Source organism: Stegostoma tigrinum, chromosome 2 (assembly GCF_030684315.1).
Source record: "Stegostoma tigrinum isolate sSteTig4 chromosome 2, sSteTig4.hap1, whole genome shotgun sequence".
In the NCBI taxonomy this organism is placed as follows: domain Eukaryota; kingdom Metazoa; phylum Chordata; class Chondrichthyes; order Orectolobiformes; family Stegostomatidae; genus Stegostoma; species Stegostoma tigrinum.
In genome coordinates this window covers 74,974,058-74,986,977 of record NC_081355.1, presented here as the reverse complement: position 1 = coordinate 74,986,977, position 12,920 = coordinate 74,974,058, and the positions used below count along the sequence as shown (strand labels likewise).

Below are 12,920 nucleotides of genomic sequence, written 5' to 3'. Positions count from 1 at the left end.
TCACATTGCTGGTTAAGATAACAAAGTGTGAAGCTGGATGAACACAGCATGCCAAGCAGCAGCTCAGAAGCACAAAAGCTGATGTTTCAGGCCTAGACCCTTCATCAGAGAGGGGGATGGGGAGAGGGTTCTGAAATAAATAGGGAGAGTAGGGGAGGCGAACCGAAGATGGATAGAAGATAGCTGGAGAGGAGTGTATAGGTGGGGAGGTGGGGAAGGGATAGGTCAGTCCGGAGAGGATGGACAGGTCAAGGAGGCGGGATGAGGTTAGTAGGTAGGAAATGGAGGTGCGGCTTGAGGTGGGAGGAGGGGATAGGTGAGATGAAGAACAGGTTAGGGAGGCGGGAACAAGCTGGGCTGGTTTTGGGATGCAGTAGGGGAGGGGGAGATTTTGAAGTTTGTGAAGTCCACATTGATACCATTGGGCTGCAGGATTCCCAAGTGGAATATGAGTTGCTGTTCCTGCAACCCTCGGGTGGCATCATTGTGGCACTGCAGGAGGCCCAGGATGGACATGTTGTCTAAGAAATGAGAGGGGGAGTTAAAATGGTTCACGACTGGGAGGTTTAACTCCCCCTCCCATTCCTCAGACGACATGTCCATCATGGGCCTCCTGCAGTGCCACAGTGATTCCACCCAAAGGTTGCAGGAACAGCAACTCATATTCTGCTTGGGAACCCTGCAGCCCAACGGTGTCAATGTGGACTTCACAAACTTCAAAATCTCCCCCTCCCCCACTGCATCCCAAAACCAGCCCAGCTTGTCCCCGCCTCCCTAACCTGTTCTTCCTCTCACCTATCCCCTCCTCCCACCTCAAGCCGCACCTCCATTTCCTACCTACTAACCTCATCCCACCTCCTTGACCTGTCCATCCTCCCTGGACTGACCTATCCTCTCCCTACCTCCCCACCTATACACTCCTCTCCATCTATCTTCTCCTCTATCCATCTTCGGTCTGCCTCCCCCTCTCTCCCTATTTATTTCAGAACCCTCTCCACATCCCCCTCTCTGATGAAGGGTCTAGGCCCGAAACGTCAGCTTTTGTGCTCCTGAGATGCTGCTTGGCCTGCTGTGTTCATCCAGCTTCACACTTTGTTATGTTGGATTCTCCAGCATCTGCAGTTCCCATTATCTCTGGTCACATTGCTGGTAATGTGCTAAAGGCTCTGTAACAGTCGAAGAGAAATAGAAGAGCAGATGTGCAGCCAAATGTCAGAGAAGTTTAAAAGTAATAGGATAGCGATAGTGAAGGATTTCAACTACTCCAACATTAACTGGGTTAGTCATTGTATGAAAGGTTTAGAGGGAGAAAATTCAAAAAATTCATTCAGGAGAGTTTATTAGGTCAATATTTTGAAAGTCTTACAACAGAGAGAGGGCTGTCCTGTGCCTAATTTTAGGTAACGAAGCCATGCAAGAGGTCAAAGTATTAGTGGAGGAGCATTTTGCAAACTGTCATCATAACTCTCTATTAGATTCAAGATTGTCATGGAAAGGGGCAAGAATGGGCATGAAATCAAAGATCTAATCTAGGGGAAGGCCAATTTTAACAACAGCAGATATGATTCAGCCACAGCGAACTGGAAGTAGATACTTTTAGAGAAACCTATGTCAGAGCACTGGGTCGCACTCAAGAAAGCAAGAGGGAGAGTACAGACCAATATGTTCCATTAAAGATAAATGGATGAGACCAAAAAATCCAATTAACCCTGGATATTGAATCCTGGATAAAGAGAAAAACAAGGCTTGAGGCAGAAAAGGAGAGGTCAAAACAGCAGAAGTCCCAAAGTAGTATAGAATGTGCAAAAGGACCTTAAAAAGGAAATTAGGAGAGCAAAAAAGGTGACAAAAGAATAATTGCAAGTAAAATAAAGGAAAAAAGCAACTACATTATAAGTAAAAAGGATAACCAGGGAAAGAATAGGGCCCCTTAAAGACCACAGAGTTAATGTGTGCTTGGAGCCAGAGGATGTAGGCAGGGTTCTCAATGAATACTTTGAATCGGTATTCATTAGTCAGAGAGTCAATGTGGGTACAGAAATCAGGGAGAAGGACTGCGATAAAATTAAAGATATTAGCATATACAGAGAGGGGGTTCGGCATGGTCTGGCAGGCTGAAAAACAGATAAATCTCCAGGGCTGGATGAAATGTATCTGACGCTGTTGAGCAGGAGAAGAGAGGAAAAAGTAAAGTTGCTAATGTTTCGTTATACTGAAACTGCTAACAGGTTCCTTAGCATCTGAACAGAATGATTACAATAAGACACATGCACTTCCACATGTAGCTAATTTATTAGGTTAACATACTTATTACACAAAAGAATTAATAATTGTTAGTCGATATGATTATATCTTATACAGTTATATAATTAAGTTAAACAACTGAGATAAGCAATTGAGTCTCACACGGCCTTTCTATCCAGCAGGGGCTTTGGTAACAGCAGTGCTCAGAGCTCTCAGATCACGTGGCACCAATTGCCTGAACCCCAGCCCAATGGCATGAAGTCCAATGGGCAGGGCAAAGTCCCAGATATTAATACCATTCTGAATCTAAGGTTATGAGCTGGGTTCCCATTTTGTAATAATTTCAGCATGTTTCCAGACCATGTAGACTGCACAAGTGGGTGGTTCACATCAACCCTCAAGGTCAGGTAGTCAAAATGGGCTGTTTTTGCATGAGGCCTGACGTTTGTGTACATTTTTCTACATTACTTCAATTGCTTGTCATCATGTCCAATTGACCTTTAACAATTAACCCTTAATGGTCTGGTTTGAAGATATTACTTTTCAGCCCAATATTTCAGCTAGCAATAATTTTCAATTCCTCTTTGGCCACAAGAAAGGTGCCAGAGGACTAGAGGCCAACCAATGTGATACCGTTATTCAAAGAGGAAGCATAGGGCAAACCAGGAAACTACAAGCCAGTCAGTCTAACTTCAGCAATGGGGAAACCTACTGCAAGCAATTCTGAAGGACAGAATTTATCTGCATTTGGAGAGACAGGCATTAGAATATCATTAATTGTCACTTTATCCTTTATTAAACAGGCAGTCAGCATAGTTTTGTTAAGGGGGTCACATCTGACCAACTTGATTGAATTGTCTGCTTAGACTTCACAGATTCCCTACAGTGTGGAAACAGGCCCTTCAGCCCAACAAGACCACACCAACCCTCAGAGCATCCCACCCAGACCCATCCCTCCATAATCCACCTAATCTACACATCCCTGATAGCTACGGGCAATTTAGCATGGCCAATCCACCTAGCCTGCACATCTTTGGACTGTGGGAGGAAACCAGAGCACCCGGAAGCAGAGACAGGGAGAATGTGCAAACTCCACACAGATAGTTGCCTGAGGGTGGAATCAAACCCAGGTCCCCGGCGCTGTGAGGTAGCAGTGCTAACCACTGAGCCACCATGTCTTCTGCGAGGTTTTTGATAAGGTCCCAGATGGAAGCCTGACAACAAAGGGCAAAAGCCCTTGGAATCAAAGCAAATTTGGCAAATTGGATCCAGAATTGGCTGAGTGGTAGGAAACAGAGGGTGACAGGTGATTGTCGAGGGGTGTTTTTGTGAGTGGAAGCCTGTTCCAGTGCAGATCTTCAGGGATTTGTCTTGGGGTCCTTGCTATTTGGGGATGTAGGAGAGTTGATCAGAAAATTCACAAATGGTACAAAAAATTAGTGATGTGGAACATTCTGAGGAGGATAGGCTTAGATTACAGGACAATGTAGACAGATTGGTCAGATGGACTGATCAACGGTGAATGGAATTCAATCTGGATAAGTGTGAAGTGATAGACTTGGGCAAGGCAAACATGGCAAGGGAACATGTGATGAATGGTCAGATACTGGGAAGCACCAATGATTCAGAAGGGCCTTGGTGTGCATGTCAACCGGTCCTTTAATATAGTGGGACAGATATATAAAGTAGTTAAGAAGGCAGTTGGCACTCTTGCCTTTATTACGTGGCGCTCAGAGTTTAAAAGTTAGGGGGGTTATGTTGGAACAGTATAAAACATTGTTCAGACCACAGGGAGAATATTGTGCTGAATTCCTGGAATCCGAATAATTGAAGGGACGTGATCACACTGGAAAATGTGCAGAGGAAATTTAACAGAATGTTGCCTGGGCTATAGAGTTTTAGTTATGAAGAGAGATTAGATAGGTGGGGATTGTTTTCCTCAGAGACTGAATGGGGACATGATTGAGATATATAAAATTATGAGAGGCACAGATAAGGTAGACAGGCACGAACCTTTTCCTTTGGTGCAGGGATCAATGACCATGGGTTACAGATTGAAGTTAGGGAGTGGGAGGTATTGAGGGTATGTATGGACATTTTCTTCTCTCAGAGGGTGGAGGGAATCTGGAACTCTGTCTATAAGAATGGTAGAGGAGAAACCCTCATAACATTTAAGAAAAATTTAGATTTATATTTGCAATGCCAATGCATTCAAGGCTATGGGCCAAGTGGTAGAAAATAGGATTAGAGCAGTTCGGTGGTTGTTTTTAATTGGTTGAAGTGTCTTTTTCTGTGCTGTGAACCTTTACAACTATGTCTGAACTTGCAGCAGAATTGCACCAAATTGCTTTACCAGCATCACTTATTTATTAAATGCACTTCTAGTGGTCCAAAAGCAGTTCAGCAATGGTGCAGATCTAGTATGACTCCATGGGGGAAGGAAGCAAAAAGCTGATTTTTCCCAGGCACGCATGCCTTTTTCTTAATTTAGCATTTTATTGGCACTCTTTACTGATTAGACTGAATTTTTATCTGATAATGTTGAAGATAGGAGATATCTATCCCCACAATACTCTTCACCAGTATGTTCATAATTAAACAATTTACAGTTTTGATTCAGGGACAGATTTGGATGCCTTCAATAAAATATCATTTTTCCTGGTGGCCTTGGTGATTTAGGAAAGCCACGAATCTATTCAAACTTTGTGGCACTTTCACTGCGTCTAACTATGATATCTACACTAATGTAGAATATACTCTCCGGCACAGGCATCAGCAACCTTTCTATGCCTGGCCTCAATGTGTGCTGACTTATGTTGCAGAGATACCTTGTAATAGCGTGAAAGGAACTGTAAGATATGATGGCCTTTGGCTCCTTCACAGCTACCGAGAGGGGAGCCCAGGCTGATAACCATGAGTTTTCAGACTCCCATGCAACAGGTTAGGAGACAATGAAAACCAGTTTTTGAGAAGCAAACTCTTCTGATTCAAATTAGCTCAATGTTTTTCATAGAATTTGTGTGTCCTGTAAATACTATGAGGTGAGCAAGCAAACTACATCTTTTTGGTATGGCCTCAGATTTTTTCCCACCAACCTATGGTGAAGACAGCAAAAACATCATTTTCTATAATTTCTGTTTGATCCAAATTGTATATCATTCTGCAGGAGTTTCAACCAATTTTTTTTTTTAAATGGTCACCCAGCAGAGTTTAATGACAAAGAAATCCCTGCAGAAATTCAAGGCATCTAACTGCATAGGTTCCTTTCAATAAATGTGAATCTGGCTATCAACGTTTACTGTACCTGATGGTCAAAGTTCACACTGAGAAAACCAGCTTCAGAACTGCGCTTGATAATTGACTGATCCAAGTTGAACTGGCAAATCGTGTGAACCCCACTTGTCCATGACAAGTGCATCTGTTCTTCATATTCATCCAGTAAAGTCAGCATCTCCATATATTTTTGATAGACTATCCCAGCTTCAGGGCCTTCAAGATTTCTAAAAAGAAATATTATTGAATAAACTAATGCCAACTCATTTATTTTACAAGCTGTTCACAATAAAGGAAGAAGAAACATTAGGAATAGTTCCGCACTAGTCAAAGAATTATGAAACTTGATTGTATCATTCCTATTCATCCGACATATAGTCTATCCTATGATACAAGCCAGGCATTCTCTACAAAATAACAAGAGGAAAGAGTATCAGACTACATATCACCTGAACGGCCCACTATTTATATCTTAACTGGCTGTCCAAGAGATCTTGTAACAAGCTAGAACTGTGAGAAATTTACTTATTTGGTAAATCAATCATAACTGGGAGAAAAATGTTCTCATCTGCTGCTAATTTAAGAAAAAAATCTGCTCATCCTATAAGAGATAATGGGAACTGCAGATGCTGGAGAATTCCAAGATAATAAAATGTGAGGCTGGATGAACACAGCAGGCCAAGCAGCATCTCAGGAGCACAAAAGCTAACCCTAACCCTAACCCTCTCTGATGAAGGGTCTAGGCCCGAAACGTCAGCTTTTGTGCTCCTGAGATGCTGCTTGGCCTGCTGTGTTCATCCAGCCTCACATTTTATTATCTTGCTCATCCTATAGGCAGCTTTTCTCACATTAAACGAGAAAATTTCTTTAGATAATTCTCGTTTCCCTCTTAATACTGCATGCATTGTTTTTTCAAAAATGAAAATATCTAATGCTACACTCTTCCATTTCCTTCTTACACTTCTATTGTGACATAAACAAAATTTATGCAACCAAATTATTTGCAAAGATCTTTCCTTAAAAATTGTCAGGCTTACAACCCCAAGATGAATATTATTGAAGGCTGTGTTTGCTGACACCATAGGATTGTGGGAGATCAGGTGACATTGGGGCCTGGAAAGAGGGGGGAGTCGGAGACTGGGAAAGGACTGGAAGAGAAGTGGCGGGATTGGGGATGGGGTGTGTGGAAGAAGGGAGACAGATTGGGAAAGGCCTGCTGGGTCTTTGACCCTCTTTGTCATCCCTCCTGCCCCAAATCGGCTTCTAGGCCCTCTTCCATCCTCCTGCTGGGGGATTCACCCCACCTCCGTCCCAAGTCTCCTCTCACTACTACTGACAGCTATACAATATGTTTCATCCTTCGGGCTGCTCAAATCTCAAACGGATGTGACTCCACCAAGTCCAACAGCTACAAAGAGACACGAGAATATATTTTAAGAGTGCGAGCAAATATACCTGCGCAAAACAGTCTTTAGAATTACTGATGTGCCCTTAGTGGGTTTTCTTGCCCTTCCCCAACCCCCACCATGTCTAAGTGCACTCCCCATTTCAAAATGCTTCCCTGCACGTGTGCAGTACTGTGTGATGCTTTGAATCGATCACATATGTATTCCCTAATGAGTGCACATGCCCAGTTTCCCCACAGTCAAACACTGCCATTACTCAATGATTTACTTTCAAAGTCATTCCTCTAGGTGAAGAATGCCACTCAGTCATCACAGAATCCTTCACCTGCAACTCTTTCTCTTTACTCCATCAATATTTCCACTTCTGTTATAAATGTAGAATGTAGATTATCAAGCCCTGATATTTGTCAGTCTTTAACCCCATCAATTTCCCCAGCACTATTTTCTTGCTGTTTTTGTTCAATTCCTTCCGCTCATTAGATTGTTGGTTTCCTAACATTTCTGGGATTACTTGTATCCTCTCTTGTGAAAACAGAACCACAGTGTGTATGGAATTATTCTGTTACTTTTGTCCCCATTTTTATTTCTGATTGTATTTTTTGTGCTGGACAAAGTCAGCATGGGTTACGACCACCTTCTAGAAATGTTATGGAACCAAGGGTCTCGTGAAAAGGAGGAAGTGAAGGAATAGTATCAGTCAGAAAGTCGTGCTGGGGAAATTAACGGAGATCTGTGCCAGTTACCTGCATGCTGCCGTGATGTTTACAAACTAGACAGCTCACAAGTTCCTGCCTCCTTCCAAGAGCCTCAGGCCATACAGGGATGGCTGCTGGGAGACCAGAGCTATCCTTACTGATGGCACCTTAACATAACCCTCAGACTGGCATGGAATGGAGATACAATGTTGGCCATGTTTCCACTAAGGTCACATAAACCTCCTTAAGGTGAGATTTTGTTGTAGCAGGAACTTGCAGTATAGCTCAGGCAGCATGTACTGTTTTGCTGCAACATGCTGTGTCACTCACAACTGGACACTAATTGGAGGGGGGACCTTCAATTAAAGGCAAAGTTTTCTTATACCCAGAGAGAGCCCTCATTAAAGAGACAGATGCTTAGTTTAACCTGAGGGTTCCTACGCCTTGGCGAGGAGTGAGTTGGAGAAAGCACAGTTATCTCAATCAGTGTGGGAACAGAACCTGTGCTGTTGGCGTCACGCCACATCACAAACCAGCCGTCCAGCTAACTGAGCTAACTGGCATCTAACAGAACAGAGATCTATGTACCGTGGAGCAATAGAGGGTAGAACCTCACTGAAACCTACTTCCAGGAGGAACTAGTTGAGTTTGGATTCGCTTCCACTGTGCTTCTTCTTGTTATAAAACAGATTTAACATTTCCAATTCAGTGGCCTTTGGCAGTCATTTTAAGAATGAGTTAACTGTGGCATTAATGGGAGAGCAGTGCAGCACAGCTGATTGAGGCTCACAAGGTTAGCTCAACAGTCACTTCTCAGCATCCCCACATGAATGATCATCCTCTTGTCCAACCAAGTCAGCATTTTCTCTTCACACAGGTAGAAATGAAGACCTGGCCCTCTCTACCTGCTTGAGAGACTTTTCTTCTATATGACACAAAGGGAGATATGAAGTGAATTGAAAGTGGATGGAATAGGCATTAGTGATGATGTACAGGCAGGAGAAGTGGTGAGCTGCCCACAGGGAGTCCATTGAAACGGCAGAGGGCTGAAGCGTTTGGAGTTTGCGAGAACGAGGTTGGTGAGAACTGTTTGTGAACTACAATAGTGACAGTTGCAGTGATTGAGCCTTGGTAGGAGGCTGGAGAGGGCAGACATATAATGACCTGAAAATGGGCGATTCAGAGACAAGTCAACATGAGCCTCACTACCCTTTGCCATTCCTCAAATGTGCGATATTTTTTATTTTCTTTTTCTGGCATGTCTGCTCCCACAAAGGATATCAGTCCGCAATATCAACTCAGGCTGCCACACATCAACAATATCATTCTTTATTCCCAAGTCTAAGTTTGATGTCTTGCTGACAATGGTCGTGACTTAACCTTCACAGATTGTCTATTTCCCAAAGGAACTGTACATGAACACAAGGAAATAAACATAGATTTTCACACAAATGACCAAAACTACATGAGATAAATATCATAAACATTTCTTTTGTTTGATGAAGACAACAGCTATGAGAAACTACTGAATGCTGTGACCTAAACTAAATTATAATGGAGAAATATGAGTAAGGATATTCTATGTAAATGTTCAATTATTTATGGTTTTATACATGAAAGTCATGACACTTACATGTGATCAATAAGCCTTAAATTTGACCAAGGTATCTGAATCCTTTCCTTAAGTTCTTTGGCCCATTTTAAGTTTCCTGAAGTTACAGGCATGTTCTTGTTTAATAACACAACACCTTTTTCACTCTGTTTTTCAGACACATAGACATACAATTAAATAAACATTACTCCTTACTTTCAGTCCTAAAAATAGATCACTTTATTAATTTCACTTTTTAGATTTTTATTAATCAATAAACTCATTACACCAATAGTTTTAAAACTGCAATCTGCTCTCCACACAAAGAAAGAAAAGTGAAACGTGGAGAGAAAAATTAATCATTAAAATGGTAAAAAAGATTACAGTAAATGGATTGCACTACACCTTATTGAAAACATCAAAGAGACACATAGCAATTCAACAGTTTACCCAGGTTCCTCCGACAGACCATTCTGAGCACACACGTCCTCCACCTGGAAGGACAAAGTGTGCAAGAACACCACCATTTGCAAGTTCTGCTCTGAGCCAAACACCACCATCAGTTGGAACTATGTTGCCATTCCTTCATTGTTAATGGATCAAAGTCCTGGCATTCCCTTCCTAACTGTGGAGAGACCTACACTCCCATGGTCAACAGCAGGTCAAGAATGCAAGTTCACTTGCACCTTCTCCAGGGCAATAAGGGATGGACTATGAATGCTAGCCTAGCCAAAAACTGCTCCATCCCATGAACAATTAAGTTGCTTAGGTCTCCTCCATAGGTACTCAGGATATGCTGTTGAAACAGCAAATGTTCAACTATGGGATACAATACTTACTTCAATCTGCCTTTGCAACATCTGATTACAATAGACAAACTGACAGTAGTCAAATCAGTTTTGTAGGAAAACAGGAAAAGGTCATTTTGCCCTTTGAACCTGTGACACCACGCAATGAGATGGCTGATCTACAATGTTACACAATTATCCACCCCCAACCCATTTCCTACAATTCCTTTTCTTACTAAAAAGCCTATCAGTGTCAGATTTAAAATTGATCTGGCATCAATTGGCAGTTGCATAGCTTCCAAGTCTCGACCTTCTTTCCGTGTGTGAAATTATCTAATTTCACTCCTGAGCTCTAATTTTTAGGCTCGAGTTCTAGACTCCCCACCCTGTGGAGCTAGTTCCATTCTATCAAAAAGCTAACAACTGCAAGTGCTGGACTCCTGAGTTAAAAACGGTAAATGGCTGGAGAAACTCAGCTGGGCTGGGTGCATCGGTGGACAGAGAAACAAGAATTAACATTCTGACTGCAGTATGGCTCTTTTTTGGATCTGCAAAGCACATATCATTCATATCAGATCTGTAATCTCGGACTGTACAAGCTAAATGCAAATCTTTCCTTTTATATCATCATGAATTTAAAATAACTGTTGGTGCTTGTCACCAGAAAACAAAATCTAGCAGTTAGTCCAGTTGTAGAAGACCATGAACCTCACTCAAATACTCCTGTAATTCTTCCCATGACACTGATCATATAACCAGCAAATGCATCTGGGGCTGTGACTAGCGCTTACATTTTGCTGGCAGTAAGCAAATGAGGCCAGAAGACCAATTTTATTGAGTCATTGAGTCATACAGCACAGAAACAGATCCTTTGGTCCAACCAGATCATGCCAAACATAATCCCAAACTAAACTAGTCCCACCTGACTGTGCCTGGCCCATATCCCTTCAAACATTGCTTATTCATGTACTTATCTAAATGTCTTGTAAACCTTGTAACTGTACCCACATCCACCGCTTCCTCAGGAAGTCCATTCTACACATGAACCATTCTGTGTAAAAAAAATTGCCTCTCAAGTTTTTTTTTAATCTTTCTCCTCTCACCTTAAAAATATTTATGCTTCCTAGTCTTGAAATCCCCCACCTGAGGCAAAAGACACCTGCTATTCATCTTATCTATACCCCTCATTATTTTATAAATCTCCTACGCTCCAATGAAAGATGTCCCAGCCTATCCAGTCTCTCTTTATAACTCAAACACCCCATTCCTGACAACATCCTGATAAATCTCTTCTGAACCCTCTCCAGCTTAACAATATCCTTCCTATAAGAGGGCAACCAGAATTGGACACCAGAAGAGGCTTTATCAATATCCTGTACGTCCTCAACATGACATCCTAACTCCTACACTCAAAAGGTCTCAGCAATGAAGGCAAGCATGCTAAATCTATTCTTAACCAACTTATTTATATGTGATACAAACTTCAAAGAATTATGTACCTGAACTCCTAGGTCTTTCTGTTCTACAACACTGCCCAAGGCCCAACTTTTAATTGTATATGTCTTTTCTCTGTTTATTTCACAAAATGTAATACCTCACATTTATCCAAATTAAACTCCATTTGCCACTCTTCAGCCCATTGACCCAATTGAACAAGATCTCTTGGTAACCTTAGATAACCTGCTTCACTAGCCATTATACCACCAATCTTGGAATTATCTACAAACTTACTTACAATGTTTTCTATATTGTCATCTAAATCATTTAGGTAACTGACAAGTAAAAGGAGGCCCAGCACCGATCCCTGTGGAACACTGCTGGGCGCAGGTCTCTAGTCTGAGAAACAAACTCACACCATCACTCTCTGTTTCATAGAACATAGAACAGTACAGCACAGAACAGGCCCTTCAGCCCACAATGTTGTGCCGACCATTGATCCTCATGTATGCACCCTCAAATTTCTGTGACCATATACATGTCCAGCAGTCTCTTAAATGACCCCAATGACCTTGCTTCCACAACTGCTGCTGGCAACGCATTCCATGCTCTCACAACTCTCTGCGTAAAGAACCTGCCTCTGACATCCCCTCTATACTTTCCACCAACCAGCTTAAAACGATGACCCCTCGTGCTAGCCATTTCTGCCCTGGGAAATAGTCTCTGGCTATCAACTCTATCTATGCCTCTCATTATCTTGTATACCTCAATTAGGTCCCCTCTCCTCCTCCTTTTCTCCAATGAAAAGAGACCGAGCTCAGTCAACCTCTCTTCATAAGATAAGCCCTCCAGTCCAGGCAGCATCCTGGTAAACCTCCTCTGAACCCTCTCCAAAGCATCCACATCTTTCCTATAATAGGGCGCCCAGAACTGGACGCAGTATTCCAAGTGCGGTCTAACCAAAGTTTTATAGAGCTGCAACAAGATCTCACGACTCTTAAACTCAATCCCCCTGTTAATGAAAGCCAAAACACCATATGCTTTCTTAACAACCCTGTCCACTTGGGTGGCCATTTTAAGGGATCTATGTATCTGCACACCAAGATCCCTCTGTTCCTCCACGCTGCCAAGAATCCTATCCTTAATCCTGTTTCCTATTGTTAAGCTAATTTTGAATCCAACTGTCAAGCTCACCATGAATCCCATGTGATCTAACTTAATAGTCTACCATGTAGAACCTTGTCAAATGCTTTAGTAAAGTCCAAGAATACAATATTTACTGCTTTGCCCACATCAATCTTCTCGGTCACTTCCTCAAAAAACTCAATCAAGTTTGTGAGACACGATTCCCCTCACACAAAAACATGCTAACTGTCCCTAATCATTCCTTGCCTCTTCAAGTGCCACCCTTGTGACAATGATTTCATGGAGATCGTAGGACATTTTTGTCTTTGATATCTGAAGTGTATTTTGATGTAACTGAAGC

The 12,920-nt window shown here is 42.2% G+C and overlaps 1 protein-coding gene across 1 annotated transcript in view; it reads right to left on the bottom strand.

Moving 5' to 3' along the window:
- The window catches only part of LOC125461085 (dynein axonemal heavy chain 11-like), a 466,228-nt gene that overhangs the window by 369,248 nt on the left and 84,060 nt on the right, over positions 1-12,920 (bottom strand). Inside the window, exons 11-12 of the mRNA XM_059654665.1 lie at positions 9,252-9,376; positions 5,549-5,744 (exon numbers count right to left, since the gene is read on the bottom strand). Coding sequence (XP_059510648.1) covers positions 5,549-5,744; positions 9,252-9,376 — 321 coding nt within the window. The remainder of the gene's footprint in view (positions 1-5,548; positions 5,745-9,251; positions 9,377-12,920) is intronic.